The 23,973-nt window shown below is 40.3% G+C and overlaps 1 protein-coding gene across 1 annotated transcript in view; it reads right to left on the bottom strand.

The window, feature by feature from the left end:
• The window catches only part of itfg1 (integrin alpha FG-GAP repeat containing 1), a 122,769-nt gene that overhangs the window by 37,458 nt on the left and 61,338 nt on the right, over positions 1-23,973 (bottom strand). Inside the window, exons 11-12 of the mRNA XM_041041986.1 lie at positions 11,001-11,151; positions 9,687-9,795 (exon numbers count right to left, since the gene is read on the bottom strand). Of these exons, the coding sequence (XP_040897920.1) occupies positions 9,687-9,795; positions 11,001-11,151 (260 nt within the window). The remainder of the gene's footprint in view (positions 1-9,686; positions 9,796-11,000; positions 11,152-23,973) is intronic.

Here is a 23,973-nt window from a genome sequence, read left to right as displayed (position 1 = left end):
GCTTTTCCTGCTCAGTGTTCACTTTGGGTAACATCATTATAGTGTTGTTGTATGCTCACTGTCCCTGAACAGCTGGCAGTGGCTTCCACCGTGTTTCACTTTCAGATGAACACTACAAATGCAATGTGACCACCACATTAATTGGCCATATCAATTAGAGTAACATTTAACATCCTCACAGGGGCTAACTGTCTAGAGAAAGCATGTTCTCTTCATCCAAACATTACAGAAATATAACACCAAATACTAAGATGCAGCAATCTTTCCTGGTTTCTTTTTTTTTTGTTAATGAAGCAGTGGGAGCAGGTAGGCATTTGAGGTGTGACACCATCAAGTCCAAAGTTTCGTTACTGAGAAGTGATGAAAGATCCAAATATGCTTTTCAAAAACTCACACAGGAAAAGTAAACATTAAATATAATGAACAGTATATGAAAACAAACAAAGCATAATCTGTATTATGAACTATCCAACACAGAACACCCCCCTTCCCCTTTTTATTATTTAGTAATAAAAAACAATTACAGTATAAAATACTAAGTATTCTCATGTCCTCTCAGGCCAGCAGGTTTGACAACATTGTAAAATTTCCCACAGCTGTAAAAGACAATTGGCTGACCTGCATCACTGGTTCATAAAGTCAAATGTTAGTCTTAAAATCCAGCTCACAAACTTTTCCTCTGCTGGCTGTAGCCTGGCCAGGCTCAGTGGGACTTTGCTTGGGTTAGGAGTGTTGTCAGTGGCCACGGAGCATAATTAATTTGCAGGCGATTGGATTTGCCTTCAGAGCCATAAATCAAACACAGTGCCCAAGTCTTACTCAAAATTAGGTGCTGCCCGTTGTTTTCATCTTCTAAACCACTACCCATAATTTGCTAATTGGTCTGTCTTCCAGCTACCTCAATTCTCAGTGGATGTGGTCCATGCTAATAAAATTGAACTTGATAAAACTTGAAATTGATTCAGGTTGGCTTCTCTCAGGCTATAACGCTGTAGTCTCTGTGGGCCTGATGGAAAGATAGGTGGTAAAGTTTCTACCTTATTTACACTGAAAAGAACAGTGATATGAACAGAGACCATTTTAACACCATATTTTAATTTCATTATTGAAGAACTACCAGCCAATGACTCATTTTTCTCATGTTGGTTCACAGATTAATGATAAAAAAAGTTGCCTCTAGAGATGTCTTCCTGCTATCTAGATTTTGGGTAACGTGCAAACATCAGTAGAATAAAAATTGAGTTATGAAACAAACATGAGTTACTGCTCCCTGAGGGTAATTAATAAAATTGCTGTAATATGTAGTATATTGTTTTGTATGACTTGCTTGTGGTTACATTTGCAGGCAGAGCCATTAAGACTTCAACTGTCAACATAAGCTGGTGCAGGATGCGATTTTGACAAACATGGGCGCAGGCACTCCCACTCAGCCTTCTTTGTGTGTTGCAGCAGAGAAGAAGTATTCACACCAATCTGAATATGCAGCCTCCAGTCAAATCCTCCTCCGGACGACAGAGCCACACTGAAATCTCCTCGTTTTCATTTGAATGAAATGAAGAGGGAATAAAAGACAGCTCTGACTGACAGACTGAGAGAGAGGCGGAGAGGAAGCGGGAGGACAGGAAACAACGTTTGTCTCAGAGAAACAAGAGGGAAAGGCAGGGTGAGGGCGGAGAGGTGAGAGTGAAACCAAACCAGAGGCTGAGAGGGTTAGAGGTGAGGAAATCAAAGAGGCTAAATGAGGAAAGATGGGAGAACAAGACAGGGGAGGAGAAGAGGTGAGGAAGTGTGGAAAGAGGAAAGATGAGAGCTAGATCTGGTATAGGAGAAGAAGAGATGAAAGGGGAGGTAAGGAGTGGAGAGAGGAGAAGGGAGTATGTGGGCCTGAGAAAAGCTCCCAGATGTTTCTCAATGCAGCTAATCTGCATCCTAATAAGTGAGCAGGAAACTAATCAACTCATACAGTTCTGCCTGTCAGTCTCTCTCTTCATCTATGTCCCACACGCACACGCACACACACACACACACACACACACACACACACACACACACACACAAAGTCGAGATGCTCATGCAGAGATACCCCCTCCCCCTCTTCACCCCATCAACCATCATTTTATCCTTCTTTCTAATTTTGGAGTTTATGATTTCTCCCATCTCTTCCCCCCTCAGCAGTAATCATCTATCCATCTGTCCACGCTGCAACCAAAGTTTGCATGCTTCTTAGTGGATCCTCACATAGATCCTACAACATTCAGAATCATATATCGCTCTTTCCCCTGGTTCAACATGGACCAGTGGAAAACCTCTCCAAACCTGATGTGCAAGAAGTCATTTTCAAAGAGAGAACCAATTCTAATTTAAACCCAATTCCAACAGACCTCAGATTAATTAGACCTGATGTGGTTGACCTGAATAGATGCTCCTAGAGAGTGAGCGCAAACGCTAGCCACATGATTAATGAGCAGCTGCATTCAAAGAGTAGTAGCAAGTAGCAAGTAGTGTTTTGTTTGTGTTAAACAAAACACATTCTTCCTGTGATGATTATGACTCAACACATGATCACAGCTGATACCCATATGGGTATTATACTGACACAACAGAGACCTGTTGCAAAACAGAAGGACCAAATGTGATCCAATATGAACAAATATCATTTCTTTATATAAACTCACAATCACTTATTTGTCATTATCCTATTAACCGGTTGCCAAATGTCAAGACAGGGGGTCTTATCACCAGAAACTGCTCCCACCACCATAGATGGTGCTAATGAGAGGCAAGGGGAGAGCTAACTAACATCACTCTGCTGGCACTTCAGTGATTTTATCAACCAGAGCTATAACTAACCGTTCTAACAAAAGCATAGAAATAATGGAAAAATGCTCAAAATGTCAATACAACATTTTAATCAAACACGCAGCTGGCAACAGAACTGTTTAAAAAATGAACGTTAAATGTGGTTCATGATGACCCCTGCGGTCCTCTCAGGGTTTGATCTGGTGCTAACCTGTATCTCTGTGTGCTCTGCAGGTAGCTGATTAGCATGATCTGGAACACCTGTGGTGCCCAGTGTGTTGTAGGTTTGCAGAAGTCCTGACTGCAGTCTAACCTCTCCCTCTCTCTCTCTCTCTCTCTCTCTCTCTCTCTCTCTCTCTCTGCTCCTCTCCACAGGCACCCCACATAAATTGTCTTAGTTTATCTTTACGTTTTGTCTTAGTCCTTACAACACCCACACCCATGTCCTTCACTCATCCACACCACACACCACTGACTTCACTGATTTTCACACCTTATGTTGTAAATATTTAATTTGGCACTTGGATTTCATTTGATTTAATAAAATATTCTTTATTAATTGTTTCCAGAAGTGTGCCTCCCTTTTGTTGTGGCCACCTGAGCCTGGTCAAAACAGGTTAAAGCAGGTGTGCATTGATTTCTAAATTAATATGACTGCTGCTGGCTGGAGGAGGTAACTGCTGCTGTTACTGATTAGTCCTTTGCCTTAATGTGATGATGTTGTTGATGGTGATAACAATACAGAAACTGCAATAATTAGTAATACTAATAATGAGACACCAAATTTCTTTAATCAATGCAAACAAGACACTGGATCTACAGCTCTGCTAGCAGCTCTGTGAGGTTGTGCTTGAGCTAAATGCTCACTTCAACATCCTAACATAACATGATATTAAGCAGGTAAAATGTTTACCTTGTTCACAGTGGAACTTTAGTGTGTTAGCATCCTAACATTTAGTATTTAGCACTAAACAGAACATACTGCTTAGGCTGATGGTAATGTCTTGAGTTCTGCAGGTTTTTATATTTGCCTAAAAGAAATCTGGACTAGATGGTGGTGCTACATTAAAGGTCTGGGGAGATATTAAAATTCAACCTCAGGGGAGGTTGAACGTGTGCACCACATTTCACAGCAATCCATCTAAAAGTTGCTGAGATTTTCCAATATAGACCCAAAATGTCAACCTCATGGTGATGCTAGAGTAAAGCTCAGCGGATTACCAAGGTCATCAGAGTACATCATCTGGGAACCATGAATTGGCATGCAATAAACATTGCATAGGTAAAAACTCTGACCTGATGGTGGCACTAAAGTAAAGTCAGAGGACCACCAAAATCATGACAACTCATCCTCTCCTGATCTTGAATATCTGTAGCAAATTTTATGGCAATCCAAGAATTTGTTGTTGAGATATTTCATTCATGACCACGAACATCAATCTCAAAGTGCACTAAAGGTAAGGTCAGGGGATCAACAACATCAGAAGATTTCATCCTCTGGAGACCATGAATGTCTCTATAAAATGTCATGGCAATCCATCACATAGTTCTTGAAATATTTCAGTCTGGGTCAAAGCAGTGGACCAACAAAAAGACTGACACTGACACTATCCCCAGAGGAATGCTTGGCAGCATAGCTAAAAATATTAGGCTCTCAAACATTTCCATCTGGTCAACAGGTTAAATGTTTAAGTGTTCAGTATTGCTACTTTTTCATTAGAAAAAAATAAATAGAATCTTATCTGTGACATTAAGTTAGTAACATTAAGAGAATGTCAGTGATTAGCAGACCTCGGCTCCATGCAAAGTTCACAACAGTACTAGTTTTTGCCAAGAAAACACCAACAGGGGATGAAACTGAACTGCAGCTACACACCAAATAACATTCACCCAACCACTTTAAGAAGAGTCTTTCTTGACGGAGTGTCAAAACAAAATGACATACAGGCCTGAAATGTTTTTTTTTCTCAGCTTTCAAGGATATATATTTATTTTTACAGAATGGCATCTTAGCTGCCAAGTCTTCCTCTTGGCTGCAGCTCTTCTCAAAAGCCTCTAGCCTACTCCTAAATAATATATGCTCCTATGGCAACAGAGGTAAGGGTCTTGATGGAATGCACCAGCAAGTGAGCTCCTGCATGTTCGGGACACAGGAGAATAAGATGTCAGACTGGTACAGGTTCAGGCCATCTCAGTGTGAAAAGCCCAGCAAGAGTCCAGGCCTCTGGCAGGCAGAGAGGCAAGGCTGCTGTTTGAGGCGAGCCTGTGATGGATTTATCCCTGGAAGTCCGTGTGCATCACAGGATCTTACCTTTCATTCACAAACTGCACGCAGACACATACACACACCAAGCCCAAAGTCAATCCTTCAGCGGGTGTTGTTCAATAATGCTCAGAGGAGGGTTGAAGGATGTCATCTTGAGAAAATAGGATTCCACATTACAGAACAGAAGACTGGATCAGGCTGTCTACACAGACACATCACTGGCTGACATAATGTGTCAAGTCTAAATATGAAGTTCACACACTCAGTCTCACTTATTACAGTGTAACGCTATCAGCTGTGCTATCAAATGCGCCTGAAAGTAATGGTAAATAAACTATTTACCCCCCCGGGGCTTTTCACGGGAGGTGCAAAGCTGTTAAGCAGCATTTGAGCTCACATTCACAAGGGAGACGAGTGACATGTCGACAGAGTGTAATACTTGGCAGCTACATTTTTATTTTGGTTGCTTGTTGTTTGCGCGCTACTCTGCAGTCAGCTAGATGTAGAAAATGCAACACTGAGCATGTATGAAATATTTACAACCAAAAATGTAAAAACTGAAGTCAAATGAAGAGGAGAAGTGAGGGAGCTGACAGCGTTTGCATCGACGGGAGAAAAACAGGCGTTTTTTGGTGTGGGTGTATCTGTGTGTGTTTTGTTTGAAATGCTGCAGTGAGACAAGACATGGATAACGAAAAGAGCAGCGGTGTTTAGAGCGGCGGCACCAAAGGGATTCACGTTACAGCAGGAGGAAGGGGGATGAGTCAAGGTCACAGACAGACGTACAGTGCTCACAGCGGCTGCCAGGATAACTGAAATACATGACTCTTCCTTTTACACTTTTGTGTTTATTGATATATAATTTAATATATAATATATTTGGCATTTACAACATTTTCTCCCAAACATAGTCATCATTATTTCTCAGTTTGTACCAGAGTGCTTGTTGTTATTGAACCCACTGTGCCTGGAGAGACTGTAAAGAGCGCTCCTCTGATACCCAACCCAACCAAGTTCAGTTGCAACCCATGTATTAGAGTTCTCGTAAAAACTCTACGAGATGGACTGTATTTGACTAACTATGAATCGTGGTCTGGAGATTTGAGGAAAATATCTATCTAGTGATTTTTCTTGCCAATATCGTGACTGTGATTTAAGTTTATTTTTGTCTATGATTTAAGGCCCTACACATCCATGTATCTGTGGGTGTTTACAGACTGTCTGACATCTTCCAGACTTGTTTCAGCTGTTAGAATAGGGCAAATGACACCATCATTTTTAATGGTTAAAGGGATCTGGCGGCCTGACATATGTCCAAGTGTAACTCTGCACATCTTCAACCTGAGCAGAGGTCTAATCAGCCAACAACTAGAACACCTGTAAGGGTACACAGGGCCTTGAACAATTCTTGTATTTGTTTTCTACATAACATTGAAGAAGATGAGTTTGTATTGAGCATAATAACTCGATTATCCTGTTCCTACAGTACATGGAAAGTATATATATAGTTAAAACCTACATAGTTGTCCTCTAACAGTATTAATGATGAACTGCTTGTTAGTCCCTTCCTGACAAGCTCTAAGAATAGCAGTGACAGCACTGCACACTGCAGACTAACTGGACGAGGACTTCTGCAGTACTTTCCAAATCCTGTAAATCCCAAAGATTCAAAGGTGATAAGCTTAAAACAATGGTACGATGTGTTTTAAATGTAAACAGCAACTTTCTGACTACTGGTCACTAACCACCAGCTGCCACTCATTTACACTAATGAGACAGCTCATCAGGGACGGAGCGTGAGCTGAGGTGATGAGCTAGATCATTCACCTAGGAAAAGACTCATCATGGTTGGTGTCTGTTGGTGTTTTTGAACATCTATAAGGCACTATCCATGCTCTCTCTTTTCATACACCATCGTGAAACAAAGATGGAGTAGAACTGCTGAGCTGGGCGGTTTCTTTCTTGACAAAAAAGAAAAATATTTGGTCAGCCACTTCATTACTACAGTCACATCATGCAAGAATTTGTCAGAACAGCCAAAAATGTAATTTTGCAGTGTGGTCCACCTCAGTAATTAGCATGAATTAGTTACACCAGATTGCAGATGACAGCCGGCTAAATTAGCACTTGCAGGATAATTCTTCCTCATCTTACAGCTTTTTAAAGACATGACTAACAACGTGTTACAGCCTCAGCATTAGGGGCTTTTGCAAATTGAAAACTTAACTCTTTTCATTTAAAAACAATAAATCTTTCAGCCCCAGTATGGACATATGACAGCATGTATGACAGTAAATAACCACAAGAATCAGATGATGTGCTCCTCACAGACTTCAACTGGGCACCTGGAAACCACTGGGTCCTCTGCTAGGACCCTGCATTTACCTCAACCTAGAATTCAAAACAAATGTCCCATAAATGCTGGGAGGCATGCCAGGACTTGGGACAATGGGGACTCCCTTTTCATGGAAGACATTTTCACTTGTCAATATGAACATGAACAATACCCGAGCCCTTGAGTGCTTTTCCTTCTCCTGATTTGACCGATCAAAATGTCTGCTGTAAAATGGGCCTGTTTAGATCTACCCCAGAATCCATGACGTCCAGCTCAGCAGTTCTACTTCATCTCCTGCAAAGAACTCTAACCACTGTCATGAAACCACAGGAGCTCTTCATGGAACTGGTTTGAACACTGCAAACTTTCTGTAAACAACTTCAAGTACAACAGTGCTACAACCAATAAGACCAAACAGAGTTATTATGTCAATTTTAGCAGCTCAGTGTGATACAACTAATCCTCGTCTAACACTCCAGTCCCATCATTAAAACCACTGCAGCATTACCCATCAACATTTAGCACAGTTCCCATTTCAATGCAAGGCTGCAGTGTGTCCTTCAGGTGGCTGAGAGGGTGGTCTGCTGCTTGCTTTATCACACCAAAGATCTGCATTACGCCCCCAATTAAGGCATTTCACTATTTGACTTCCTTCCCTGCGGATGATACTTCTTTAATCTTGCACAATACCAATCTGGTGAAAGATGCACACAAGCACACACACACAAAGGGCATGGTGATGATTTATGTGTGTGTTTCTTGTGTGTGTTGATTCTGATAGCAGAGGAGCAAGTATAGCCCCTCCCTTCCCAAAAGACAAAACAACTGTTCGCCAGCTTTGCTGAAACAGAAACGAACAACGATCCTTTTCCTACTAATGAGCGGAGCAGAGTGACAGATTAAACTGTGCAGAGGCCCACCCTAGAGTGAAACTATTTTTGCTTTCCTCAAATGTCACTAGGTACTAACGCTGTACCAACATTTTGACTTCAAAAGAACGCGTCTTGATTTTTACTCAAACGCTGTTACAATAAAAAATAAAAGAAATAAAATCTATTAACTGAGAAAAAAGGCAGTGTGCCAAAAATATATGGAACTGTTTCTGAGCGTTGAGAGCAAATATTGAAGCTACAATTGCTTCTAGTCAGACATCATTTGTGACTGAACTACGGCATACTGCACTGACGACGTGTGCTGTTTCTTTAGAATTAGCAAACATTTAGTCATCTTCGTTGCACAGACAGAATAAGGTTAGGAAGGAAGGAAAGGAACAGGTTATTCTTCTGACATTTCTGACACCATTATCAGACAATCAAAAAATGGAAAGTGACAGATAATGAGGGGGAATGAAGGAAGAGGAAAACATGCAATAAAAATGCCAGCCTGGCTTTCAACCCAGGATATTGAGCCTACATGGTACACACCTGACATTTGTGCCTAGTAGTGTATCAATAAATCATTATTAATTAAGTGAAGAGTTTTACAAAGGGTTCTTAACGCCTCGATTTGAAACACAGTCTTATTATTAGTTTTCTGTACTGAGAAAATCTGGCGTGGAAACAGTACTAGTTCACAATGTAAGTCACACATTTTCAGCCACACACTGGTTTAAAAAAAAAAAAAAAAAAACCCAACCAACCAATAACTTCTAACTCCAGGAACCACACATATACAGCAAACAAAAAAACTAAGGAAATCAGATTATTGGATTTAATGTAAACAGAAACAGGATTGTGTCCTTTCCCACAAGTTAGACATGGCCATTTTCAAATTGAAGTTATTGCTGCATTAATATCTTTGTTTACATTAGTATACAGGCTTCTACTAGAGTAGATGGGAAAGAAGTCTGAGGCAGTATTTAAAATGACCTTTTGGGAGAACGTGCATTTACTACAGCAGTTTTGTGCTGACAGTGGCCATTTCAGTTTAGGCTGAAATAGAACAAAAAGCTCAGACAAGATCCCCTTTTCACCACCAACTGAGTCGCTCCAGGCTAAAAATCCAAAATAATATGACAGATAATAGTCATGACCATCTGCTTTCTAGGTCTGGGAAAAGAGCTGTTCATGTTCAGTGATTCTAATTGGTCTAGGAGGGCCTGTTATAGTACAAAAAATACACTAAATCATAAAATATTAAAATTCCAGTTGTGAATGTAATATGGTGAGGACAGCTTGGGAAGAGGACGAAGGCCTTCTCTGCCTTCATGTGGCCCCTTTAATAAACAAGTTTAGGGATGTGGAAAGGAGGGAGGGGCAGAGAATAGTAGGCAAATCGGCCACTTACCCATCACTTTAACGAAGTAGGCATCCGCTTCAAAATTGTTCTTTAAAGCATGGACGATCAAGTCATTTCTGCTCCCTGCCTGGCTCAGAACCAGCATGTCTAATATACCCTGCAAATGAAGACAGGCATATAGATAAGGGACAATGAGAGCAGGGTGTGTGTGTCTTCTGATGTACAATTTTATCCCTCTAACACACTGGGTGACTGATCCAGCATTATCTTATCATCTCTATTCTTCCTCTTTTCTCCTCTCCTCACTACATCTCTCTCTCCCCATTTCAAAAGTCTGTCTCAAGGGTGAGTGAGAGAGCGAGAGATGAAAAGAGAGAGAGTTGAATTCAACACACAGGCCACGTGAGCAGTAATTATTGATTCTGATGAGACAAGCACATACAGTAGATTAAAATACAGCTACTGTACTTCATGGATCTGTATCTTTGAGCAAACACAAAAGTATGACACACAAAAGGAAGGACTTTGACAACATATGCACTGCATGTATGAGAATGAGTGCGTGTGAGAGTGTGTGTGTGTGTGTGTGTGTGTGTGTGTGTGTGTGTGTTTTGTAGTGTGTGCCAGTGCAGGACTGTATTATTAGTTTCTGTGTACATCATCTGTACATCTTTCCAACACACCATTATCACTATGGTTAGAAAAATAATTCAAAAGAATTACACCAAGAAAGATGTGTGAGTACATAATGTCGGCATGTATACAGGGTGTGAAAAAAAAAACTCAACAGAGCATACAAAGAAGATAAACACGTGCTTTGCCTTGAGAATACAATAGCTGGCAACGATGGAGTAAAGTAGGCTTGCACACAAGCTACTGTGTGTGCTTTTAACAGCATTACTGATTACAGACAAGCGCTAAACTGAACACGACATTGTCCTGTCCTCAGTTCAAATCTGGAATATTACTTCTGAGCATGAAAGAAAAACCATAAACTTTAATCATTTTGGTTACGTCAGTGTAGAAAAAAAAGCTTTACACATAATCCACTTTTCTGCATTAGAGAAATCAAATATTCTTGTTTGCTCTGTGAGATTTATTCATTTTTATTCTCCATTTGGCATCAAATTATAATACTGCAGAAATTCTCACCAAGAGATGCCATTTTAGCTGCATATCTAACTGCCTGATAGCAGTATCACTGTTGATAAGGAGGATAAGTGAGAGGAGACGTCGAAGGAGGGGAACCAGATGTGAAAGGTGCGAAGAAGTGGAAGAAGAAAGAATGAGAGAGAGTATGGTATGCTGTATGTATGACCAAAGCAAATCCTAAATTACATTTACTCAGCAAAAGTTACTCACATCCTCGTAGATGTCGAAGAACGTGGCCATAGTGGCATTTTGGATGGCTCCCAAATCTGACTGGTCCCAGTGGATGCGGAACATTCTTCCCACACTGTGGCAGCTGGCGTTGTTACAGGGCACGTTCTCCAACAGGAAGGCCTGCTGACCACTGGGAGACAGAGAGAGAGAAAATACATGTAATCATTGGCATCTTAGATGCTGACAATCGAGCTTGGTGCTAGCTCTCGAATCATACCAACTGACTTAAACATGCCAGTGTGTTGGTATTTTATCAGCTGGCAACTCACTCTTTGCTTACTCTTCATACAATTTCCATCCCATTCTGATGCTTACTCCACCACCTCCACCTCCTGACACAAGCGATCTATGCCATTGTGAGCACTTACACTTGCAACTACACCATCAAAATCTTAGCTGGCGGTGGGGTTTCTATGCCACTGTGTTGAGTTTCTTCATATAATTCAAACAATGAGTTGGAGTTGGAGCTAATAAACGCTGAACAACAGTTACAGTTTACTGAAATGACTGCAACACAGAAAAGAGAGAAGATGACGTGTAGGACCATTCAACCGACTGAGGCAGAACGTGTAGGAGGAAATGCACTGCTATTAAGTGGATCAATCACAGTTGTTGCGGTCTGTGTTGCTGCGATGTGTCATTACATTACTAGAGAGGTGCACATCAGACTATGGCAAAGGATACATGGATATGCCATCCAGTAGTGTTGATTCTACACACAAGTATAATCTGGCCTTAAGCAGCACATTTCTCAGTTCAGTCTAATGTAGTAGTTTGGTTTTAGATCACAACGAAATGTTTAAGTGTGTGTTTTTATTTGTTACAATGAACAGTCCACAATCTTTTAACAAAAGTGTCTGTGAACTTTAAATGGTAACCTTCTGAAATTCATTTTGGCTTTTATAAGCCCGTGACATTTGTTATATTTCATAGCAAACAGCTTTGAACCAGAAAATGAACCAACGTTGCTCCGACGAAAGTGTCGTCTCTGGGTGATATAAGGGAAATGAGGTGGTCTTACTCTCTGAAACAGTTAAACTGTTATTAAAGAAATTTGACCAAGACCCCTTTAGATCTAGAAACCATCATCACTCTCTAATTTGTAAGCACAGCCATTGTAAAGATTGTCCATAAGCAGCTAGTTGACTGCCTAACTGTCAATAATGTACATTTCTCAAAAGACTGTACTGAAACAGTCTTTCTCAACATACAGTGATCGGTGATTTAAGAGTGTATATCGACTCTCTGGGGAATGGTTTCTAGTTTAAACAGACTTGCTTATGAGCACAAATTCAAATTTTGCAACATTTTAAGATTTAGGGTGGACTTTCTTCTTCTCAGAGTCAGAGCATCAGTGTTTCCGAGCATGAGAGCTGCCTCAGGTTGGATGCTCTTGGAGCACCTACGATGGTACGACATCCACAGGCAGTGCTCTCTTAAACTGCTGCACATATGTCTACTCTTAAGATAGAAAGATTAAGATCTTAGGATTCCTGCTTCCTTGTACACAGCAAAACACAAAAATACACAATCTTGCATGCACACATTTATAATTGTATGGACACTAAGGTATGTCCTTCTGTCTAAAAAACAAGTCAAAACATTTTTTAAGCTCTTCCTTTTGCTGTGACCACACCCTGTATTTGGATTCTTTTTTAAAGTATTTTACGAGAGGTGAAATAAAACCCAGCCACTCTTGGACTTTTTCCATTCTGTCTCCACCTCTCTGTCTGTACTTTGTCTTTGTCACCATCTCCCTTCGAATCTGTGGGGAGATTGAATCCCCCTCTTCCTCTGTCTGTGTGTCTTTCTGTCTTTGGAGATGGCTCTCTGTACCTGTTCTTAGATCTCTGTGGGAGTGGCGAAAAAAAAAAAGAGCTGGACTAAAAATAGAATAATCGTGAAAGCCCTCCCTCCCTCAGGATTTTAAATCTCTCCTTTTTTCCTAACTCTATCCCAATGCAAGTGTCTTGGGAGTGGAGGTGAAGACACACCACGAGCTATGAACCTGATGGGACACCTGCCATCTGGGATGCCTTAGAAAGACAGTGTGAGGTGGTGGTGGAAAAACAAAATCTGCCTCACTTGCAGCAAAATATTCAACTGTCACCGGGACAGAAAAAGAGAGGTGACAGGCATAAAGAAAAATATCAAAATGTATTAAAAATACCTCTTGATAAAATGTGGAATGATTGATTACTGTCTTTAATATGATGCTATGGAGAATTTGGAGAATTTAAACTGAAGTATGATACACGGCTAGACAGAGACAGAGAGACAGATCTGGTTTTTGTTTTGTTTGGTTTTTTTTTCTGGCCTTTACAGGTCCCGAGCATACAATATGACAGAACAATCTAATCTTATTATTCCACGAAAGGAGACACGCACACAAGTTTGTGCAGCTATTCTTGTTAGGACACTGCATTGACTTGCATTCATTGTGAACAACCTAACCCAACCTTAACCATAACCAATTCATTCCTAAACCTAATCTTAATCTAATCTCAATTTAAACCTTACCGGGATTAGCTGTCCTCATGGGGACCAAGGTTTATACTGGAAAAGGTCCCAAAGTGGTAACAAAAACACACACACACACACACAATGGTAAGCCCCAGTTGGAATGACTCAGAGTTAGTTGTAAAAAGTCAACAAACTATTGACAGTGAGTGAGAGAGAGACTGACAGAAAGAGAAAGAGAGAGAGGGAGAGAGGGAGACATGGACTAAAGGTGAGCAAAGGGAAAGAGTGGGTAGGTCCACGTAGATGAAGTGACAGTGAGACAGTGATATGTTGTCAAGGCCCTGAGGCGCTGTGGTTTCTCATTCTGCTAGCCACTGTGGTGATGAACACAGGCGATGACTCACGGCGACACACAATCAAAGTCAAAGAACATCCTTTGGTAGTGTCACTCGTCTACACAGTCCGCCTGCCGTCACTCACTTTTTCATTCTCCTTGTCTCTCCCCGGCTGATTCTTCGTCCCACACTCTGGTGTGTTACATAGTCAGCTTTCTTTTGAGTCTGTCCTTGTTTGTGTCCTTTTTGTCTATAAGATCACACCGCAACAACTAACAAAGGAGTTTGTTTTACAATGATGTAAACAACATTTTCATTAGAAAAGAAAGTTGTGACATGTAAAGAAAGAAGTACTACATCCATTCCCCCTCTATCACTTTCCTTAAAAAGAAGAAAGTATTGCTTCTAGTTGCAAATCCACATTCACATTAAGGTTAGATTAGTGTTGCTAGATTGTCAATAAACACATCTGGGGAACAATAAAGACTTGAAAAGACATGAATAACACTGAATACTTGAGTAGCTGAGATGGTGGGTGGGAGTGTGACAAAGATCAATGGTTAAAGCCTGAGTGTGAATTTGGGCACTGAGCTTGAAGTCCCCATCTGTCACCACAATTCTGCAACCCCTGTGGCCCAAACACTGGCTTTGCTATTGTTTTCACTGGAAAAACTTCTAAATGACTGACTGAGCTTCTGATACAGTAAGAGACAGCATACAAATACTTGGCTACACTCAACTGGTCGCTGAGACGTTGTCTCAGTTCTGTGGGATTACGATGGATAATCCAGCTTTCTGCTGGATGGACCTGCTTTTTTGGACTCAAGCAAAGAATGCACATTTGGTCACTAACGTCTGCAGCTTAAAGACAGTGATACAAGACAGATGTTGACTCATTAATGACTATGTCCTCACAGCTTTGCTGTTTTTAGCCATGCTAGTGACATGGCCTCGAGGGATGACCATGCCAGTTTGGCCTGTCGATCAGTCAACCACTTTCATCCTGAATGACATGTCAACATCTATTGGATGGATTATCATGGAATTTTGAACAGTCATTCATGGTCCCCAGAGGATGACTTGTAAGAATTTCAGTAATCCCTAAACTCCCCTAACCTTAACACCACCATCATGTCAAAATTTGTCATTTGTCAAATGCGTTTTTTTTATGGACACACAGCAGCAAGACTAATGACAATCCCATCAACCTCAGCTGTGCTTTGGGTTTAATGCTAGTTGACAGAGCATTTGACCAAACTAATATGGTTAAAAAGGTAAAAATTATATCTGCAAAAAAATCTTGTTAAAATTGTCACTGTGGGCCTGTTAGCATACTGACTTTAGTATTTAGCTCAAAGATGGTATCACTGCCCTTAAAGTGTTGTACTATGTCTCTGTCCTTTGACTTACAGACTTCTGTAGATGCTGCTTATGTACCATCTACAGCAGCATTTAGTGCTTTTTCTTTGTTTATCACTCACTTATCACTGCTCAGACTAATTAGCTAGTTGAACCCATTCCAAAGAAGCACGAAGAGTGAAATGGGTTTACGCACTGTACAGCAGAGGATTTGTTCCAAGACAAACCTGTCAGGATACTGGATACTCAGAGCAGTTGATGGAAAACATTCCACTTCCTGGATAAAGGCTTACAGTCATATAAATATCAACCCATGACAGAGAATAGAAAACTAGAGATGTATTCATATGAACACACTAAAGATTATGGCTTCAGAGAAACAGATGTGCTTTCTGATTAATGAAGCTTACACACCTCTGCAGATTTTGCTGTAGTAGCTTTGCAGAACTGCACGCTAGAATATGGCATAATGACATTCTTTAAAACTAATCATCAAATGACAAACACCCTCTTTGATTATGCTATAACCGTGCAGCTCCCTAGAAAGCCACTTAATTTTCTTTCTTTATTAAGTCATCTGAGGCCAAACCAGCCTCCCACCAAAAAGGTGCACTTTGGAAAGAAAATATTGTGCCTAAGTAACGAGGCAAATGTCTTGTGCCACTCCAGTTTCCACCCTGGCATTAGCATCAAAACAGAAACAAACACAGCTACCATACAGAGCTAACATACAGAGCAGGATGGATTTTTAAATAGCATTAGCGAACAACAGCCTGCTAAGCTCTTGGCAGCAGCTTGGTTCGGGGTGCATACTGAAAGATGGAGACACAAACACGCATATACACTCACAGCAACACTAAAACTTAATGTGATGGAACTCATCAAGACATCAACAAAGTGAGGAGCAGTGAGCTTTACATAACCAAGAACATTAACTGTTGCTCTGCCACAGATGATTGGGCACAGAACGAGGCGTTGTCCTGACTTCAACTCTGAGTTTTATCACATTAAATCTGAATTTAGTACAGAGGTCAGCATTACAATACTGTCAAGTTAACTGCAACCAATTTCCATTACCATATTTGCAGTCCATTATGAGGACAGTAATTAGGAATTATTATGCAGCTAATTATCTTTTTGATCATGCTTATTGATGCAAACCACTGCTCATTAATTGTTTATGTTCAAGTGAAATTATATGTTTGTTTGTAGATCATCAATAGAGGCCTGGGAAGTTATTACTAAAAAATAATCACAATATATATCACAACCACAATACTGATCAGAAAAACTACAATTACATTTAAATTCTTCTGTCCCAGCCAAATCTGAATGCAAGAGTAAAGGCTGTCCTTGTCCTACTAACCCAGCTCTGTATCTCTGTATTTTGATGAGTGAGGCAAAATAAAGAACATAGAGTAACAGAAACAGAAGTGAGGGTGAGACAAAAGACAGAGTTTGGCAGAACGTTTCTGAAAAAAAAAAAAAAAAAAAATCTCCTGCTATAAAAATAACATGTTCACTGCATGAGAGTGAGTGAGATAGAAAGAAGAGATGAGAACAGAGACATTTGTTGTGATTTTGCTGGGCAACAACCTCCAACAAAGGTTAACTACATTATTCTGTTACTGTCAGACACCCACTGACCTATAGCCTGAAGAGTTCTACACTTAAATGTGTGTATGTGCTATGTTTGTGTGAGAGCAAGTCGTGCGGATGTGCCACATCTCCCAGAGGCTTTTTGTGTCTTGTTGTTGATTCACACACCACTCCTTACCAAACACACTCGTGACATCTGAAAGTGCGTCTTCATGGACAAGAACGGTTCCAATCAGTGGTATCTGTAATCACCAGTAATAAGTAGTAAGCAGTGTACAGCACATTGTGATGTGCTGTCATGTAGTGATGTGAGATACAACAAAAATCACTTAAGTTCAGCCGTCTCCATCTGTGACCTCATTTTGTATTCCAGAAATAGCTCCCTCTCAACACACACTGCTACACGCATGGCTACATGTTACATGTACACTCTTGCACACACACACACACACGCACACACACACACACAAACACACACACACCAATGCACGCAGAGCAGCCCAGTGGAGGGTGGAGTGTGACATTTAGACCATTTCTCCTGCGATAGGGGGCTCTTATGAAGCTGGGGTGGACCATTTCAACATCAAACACTCACAGCCAGCAGGACGCTCCGTCTCCCTGAGGGCACTGGATGAATGGGTAGTGTGTGTGTGTGTGTGTGTCTTCCTGTGAATTTGCAGCCTACCTGAGTAAAGAGAGTGGCTGGGCTGCCAGCTGCACTGACAGACGATCATAGTACGTAAAAATAGTCCTGTCGTCTAACCACATCTGTAAAGCGCTATTTGCTTCAAGGAAACATCGTCTTTGTCACTGTCATCACAGCGGAGGGCTCTAAAAAGCTGCAGGAGCTTTGTTCTCCATCTACGTCATTACATTACTGACTAAATCTAATAAGGATGGGAATATAGGAAGTTCTGCGAGGGCACGTTCACACTATGCTGCTTATTCAAGAAAAAAATGTTTTTAGGAGTAAAGCCAAAATTACATTTTGTGCTGATATGGAAATCAAGCTGCTTGATGTGTGCTTTGTTTACCTAATGATCAGTTGCGGTAGCTGCATGCAGTGCTTCATCAGTGCTACACCCGTGGAAGACTTAGCACAAACCCCATAATTCAGCTAAAGTGAACACTGCATAATATAGTACAACGCATTTTGGAAGAGCAAAAGCAGTGCAGTTAAGACCTGCCCTTAACAAATCTAACTGTTTCAGGACATTCTAATAACCCAGAACATTTTTACCCATCGGTGATGGGTTTGGCCAGACCTTTCAAATAACGTGACACCACGAGAATCAGAAGATCAGACCAACTGATGGGAAAATGTGCCTTTACACACCTACCTAGGTTTGCAACCTCTGTTGTGTAATTTAATACATTAGATTGGACGAGCTGATTTGAGGTAAAAGAGAAAAAAAAAATCAAAGCTTTTGTCCTTTAGTTGAAATATTTTCACTCCTGGTTTGTCTGCTAAGAGCATTTTTGGTAACATATATAACATATTAGTCATATGATTTCTTGTTCTGTTTCCTTCCCCTCCAGTGGAAGCATTTACCATTGTTTTACCATTCTCAAAAAATGGAAAGCAGAGAAGAAAGAAAGCAATTATGTCAGAAAGAAAGCAACAAAGCCCTATTATACTAATATCTTGGGAATTTTTCTGACTTTTAAAGGATTTTGAATGCCATAATCTATCTTCACAGTGTAGACTGAGGTTGAATAAGACAGATTACAACTGACTGGAACCTCAGACGTGAGGTTTTCATGCATTTAGGGAGCTCTCCTCCCCGTCTCCCTGCAGCATCCTCCAGAGGTTACAATATTTCACATACGCTTGGCAACACAAACACATATTCTCCTCATCTCTCCGTGTCTGGCACACATGTAGTGAACATACACAGTCCTTCTCATGCTCAATCTCTCAGAGAGCCCTAGAATCTTAACAAGGAAGATTTAATTAATTTTCAAAGTAAATGGGTGAGCAAAGAAGGGGCTATTATCTTTATGCTGAACAGCGGCAGTTGTGTGTTTCCATGGAGAGAGCCTCTCTGGTGGTATTCAGGGAAACACTATGGCTTTGATGTACAAAATGAAGGAGAAAGAAAGAGAGAGAACGAGGGAATGTGCACAGGCTGATTGTTCTCCTGTGTACAATGTACAATGAAAGAGCAGGCAGATGGTCAGTATTTTGCTCAAAGACCAAAATCTAGGTTACAAGACTTTTGCCACATTTGCAAAATGTATAGAGCCAATATTGTCAAATGTGTCACTGGGAATTCATTGGAGAAGGCCTTCAACAAAGAGCTTTGGCTGAGACATCTTGCACTTTTGGACCCCCAGTGTTATTTTTTTCCAATTCTCATGAATATATAAGAGAGAAATAATTTTGAGTATACCAGATATACCATGCGGCAACAGAAAATGATCATTTATGTAAAAACACCTGTTATAAAAAGGTTCTCATAAACAGGAAACACTTCTTTTTAAAGTAATGATTTTGAACAGATTGTGCAGAGACATGAGACAGAAATACCAATTTCTAAACCTATAGTAACCTCATAGACTTTACAGAATTCACAGTTGCTCAAACAGAATTTTTTGTTCTTATTGCAGTTGTCTTCTCCAACAACAGTAAAGATGTGTGTGTGTGTGTGTGTGTGTGTGTGTGTGTGTGTGTGTGTGTGTGTGTGTGTGTGTGTGTGTGTGTGTGTGTGTGTGTGTGTGCACAATAGGTAGCATCTACCTCTAAAATCCCAGAGGTGGATTTCAAGGTCTGATCAGTATTTTTCCTCTGACATCAGCTGGTCAGAGCTAAAAGAGCAGAGGGAGACAGTTAGTGCTGCTAACTGCTGCCCACGCCACACTCTTCACTTGAATACAAACACCAAACAAAAACACTCCACATACTTCATTATCAGAGGAGAGTTCAGCACTTCTACAGCCGCCGCAGCATAGCACAGTGGGAGAGCTGACTGATGTAAAAAAAATCTCCACACCTGTATGCATACGAATGCCCTTTAAATATTGACACACGCAAACAAAACATGAAGATACCTGTGGACCTCACCACCTACACACACGCTCACACACACATACACAGTGTGGGTGGTCAGGTACAAAGTCTCTCATAGAGGGATTACAAAATACATTTTGTTATGTGCATCGTAAATGCCCAAATTGCAGAAAAATAGGATTTTCTGGTGGTGATGGTGTAGCAATGAACATGCTGTTGTTGTCAGTTATTTTTGCACAGCCCACAAACTCAATACACTTGATGAAACAGAGACTATATCATTTTTTATTCTCTGCCTGAAGCTGTAACCTCTAATGCTATTTGAGCAGATGGGAAAAACGTATGCTGTGAGCCACCTGTTTAAAATGTTTGAGGCAAAGTGTCCTAAACTCTTTCCAAGCTCAGGTTTCTGGTGTTAAACAAGAAGAGCGGTGAGGAAGCTTCGCAAAGCCAGAGACAGATGTCAGGAGATTCAGCCTGTCTAACAAAAAAATATTAGGACTTTTAACTAGGCTCCTATTCTAAGTTTTCATTTTGCTGGAGAATATAATAGTTGGTGAAAACAACTGGATCCACCCTAACAAACCACTATTATAGATTATGTAAACATATTGTGGTTTGCATTAGTAAATTATATTTTGGTTGAGAGATTCAAGCGTAACCAAATGACTGTCTATAGTAAACAGAGGGATAATACAATGAGGGAACTTCCAACAATATTAGAAACACCCCACTTTCTCTAAGGTCCAAATTATATTCCCCATCTGAGCAATCAGGAACATTTTTCTGGCAATATTAGAGCGGCAAAAATATTGAGAGGAAAAACCTCCACTACAGCACATTATACATTATTAATTACTTTTAATTATTCAGCCCTTAAGAGACAAAAAGGCAGTCCTGGGAAAAAAAAGTAAGACAAGCATTAAATTAATGAATTATTCTTTCCACAATGAAACATGTGGATAACAAATACCTATTGCAGCTACTGGTGTCCTGGTAGCTGCAATAGATATTTGAAATACAATATGTTTTTTCGTTGCTTGATAAGGAGCCGTACGGAAACAACACACACTAATTTCTAGATCCCTCAAAATGAATCAATTCCAGCTGCTGGGACATAACAGTCATGAAGACGGGCAGGAGCTTGTCATTACCATGCCATGCTGCTGCTCACTGACAAATACACAAAATTGTCAGTTTGTAGGTTTCATATGATGGGAGTGACAGGATAAGTGGGGCTGAAGTATTGCTTACCACTAGCAAGTGGTCTTTCCAGGCAAAAACAACAAATCCACTTTCTGCAGGAAGTGAAAATTATTCTATTTGAATATAAAATTAAGGAAAATATACTTTGGTATCTTTAGTAAACACAATGTAGTATGAAGAATGGGCCTCATTTACACTGATACTGAGTAATCTGGCTTAATGTGACTGTTAATATGCCACAGCTTTCCTCAGAAATGAACAGTGGTCTGCTGAGTTGACGAGTGACAAACCATCATCTGATGTAGCTATATGGCCCACTATAATCTGTTGGTCTCATCTGACTGGTGGTCATCTGCTGAGGTTAAAGGTCACAAGCCAAAGCTGTCACTGGGATGACAGCTTTGGCTTTCCAGAAGCCTCAGATCTGGAGGGAGGCTGCTTGCATAGTGATTTGACTGTTGTTTTCAATTGCTTGAGAAACACATGCTGATGTGCACATTAGACGCATGCACAAACATAATTATATCTCAGTCGCTTGAGGCAGATCACACTCTAAAGCTGACCTATGTGCCCTTTAATCGGTGTATGGATGTGATATATTGAAGTGGGAAAAAAAAAGACATGATTACGGCTAAGGATAATCCCATTCTATAAGGGCTGATGGCTAACACACACAGTCCTATACCACACACACATTCATACAAGCAATGTGAGTGTGACCTGTTGTTGACGTTATTCCTACAAAGGACAGATATTTACTGATGTATCTACAGAACAATGTGGCAGCAGGTGGTAAATACTCTCTTACTATAACCATATGTCATATGTCAGCTGAAGCTCTGACATTTCTCAAAGCCTCTTATTGTCAGCTCGAATGCTGATGATGGCACCGTGAAAAGAAAAGAAAGTATAATTGTTTTGCAGGGAAGCAGAGAAAAAAAGGAAGAAGTAATAGATTTGGTTCCATCTGGCTTCACTTTACATGCTGTTTTACTTTGTCTGTGAGACGCTGTGCCCTGTAGCAACATTCATTTTTGACCACTACACCTTAAGTTGTAGTGTACTGTACTACCATGTTACTACCGTGTTATTAAGGTATATCGTATTGTACCGCAACTGTACTACCATAATGTATTTGCTGCTTTGAGTTTGCTGAAAAATATTCATTGAGACTTATTCCTGGCACTTGGTGATATCAGCACATATTTAACGATTTTATTATTTGAGAACATAAAACACTCAATTCCAAAGGTATTGCTGCTACTTGTTTGTTTGTTGTGCCAAGGGGATTTACCACGTACTGGTAATTGCAGCAGTACACACATACATCCACTGTTAAACTTACAACACTGGTCTGTAGATTTCCCTAACATTACTGTGGGCTGAAGCTCCACCTTGTTCTATTCTCTGATTGTCTGGGCTGCTACTCTTCATCCAGCAGAACTGGAGGATGAGGAGATCAGAAAGGTGATTCATGTTCTATTTTTCTCAATCACTTCACAAATGTTATGCTGTAATCCAGCAACTCCATTAGTCATTTAATTCAAACTGTAATGCTAATTGTGATGTAAATGTAATATTTTCTTGGCTAGCGATATCATTAACTGTATACAAATGGCTTGAATGGACACTGTAATGCACAATTTCACTGCTGCACAAATCTAGATAATTGAATACTTGGGGATAATTGTACATTATTATAATTGTACTGTTTACAAATGTTTTGTAGTAACTAACTGTAATTAATTACAAAGAAAAATGGTACTTAACTATACAGTATAATTGTAATTGCAAAAGGTGCATAAACACAGCCTTTCATGGAAGGAGAATTCAGTAGCTTTCTTCAGTTTTCTTGATGTCAAATGTGTCATTGGCGGCTTACTGAATAACAAGAATAGCACTGCTCTGTCTGTGCATGGCAAACTTCAACTTAGTACACACTATAAGAGACTGTTTTACTTTACAGAAGCCAGGAGGGAAAATGGGACAAGCAAACTAGAACATGAATAGTCAGACAACTGTGTAGTCTGTGTCTTGCCTGGAGAGAATTAAGAATCTGGTATATAAGTGGTGTAAGCTGTGAGGTGCCATGCCATGATGTGTCACCCGCATCTGAAAGAACTACACTTTATCACCAGGCTTCCTCCAGAAAGTTTCTCACAATGATATAAGGAAAAGATAAAAAAAATCTCTCCTTCTTTAGTTTCATGCTGTTCTCTTTCTAAGTCTGTGTTTCTTTCGCCTTTACTGTGTCACCTCTTGTTGCCCCAAGACCCCAAATGCTTGCTTTTCTGCGAACATGGAAACACCTATAGGAGCTCGTTCCAGCAGAGAGCAACAGCCTTGTATTCTTTGCTGTGATTTAACAATGTTCGCCTGTGTGAGCATGTAAGTGTGTGAGCGAGACAGAGCAATGGAGAGACAGAGAGTGTGTCTGGAGGCACCGTCTGTCCTGTGACCTGGATATAATGTGGACTCTGAGGAATTCAGACTGTGAAGCTGCTGATGGAAATTACACACTACACAAATATGAAAATATAAGTACACATAGACACAAGGACACATATACGCTGACACACACGCACACCCCAACATCTGTCTTGCAATTCCTAATGATTGTGTTTCCAAACAGCTGTAAAAGGATGATCTGTCCTTGTAAACTGAGTATTAAATAGACCTATGTATTACTATTTTTACAAGAACAGTATAACAGCTTTGTAATTTCATGTTGATGAGTTAAACCATAACTTCTGTTGACTACAATATCCTTCAGTGAGTCTACCTATGGTGCAGTTACACAAATAATAAGTGATGAGATAAACAGCAGCAACAACACAACAAAGGCAAGTACTTAATAGAAAGAAAAGTATGTGTGGCGGCAACCACCTATGCACCACTTACAGAACTTTAAACTTTAAATTCAATTCAACAATGTTTACCTGTGATCAGGAAGTTCCTTTGCAGGGTGTCTGGACATGGC

The sequence above is a fragment of the Toxotes jaculatrix genome, chromosome 1 (assembly GCF_017976425.1).
Source record: "Toxotes jaculatrix isolate fToxJac2 chromosome 1, fToxJac2.pri, whole genome shotgun sequence".
NCBI lineage: Eukaryota > Metazoa > Chordata > Actinopteri > Toxotidae > Toxotes > Toxotes jaculatrix.
Note: the sequence above shows the minus strand (reverse complement) of the source record. Positions and strands in the feature narration are given on the sequence as shown.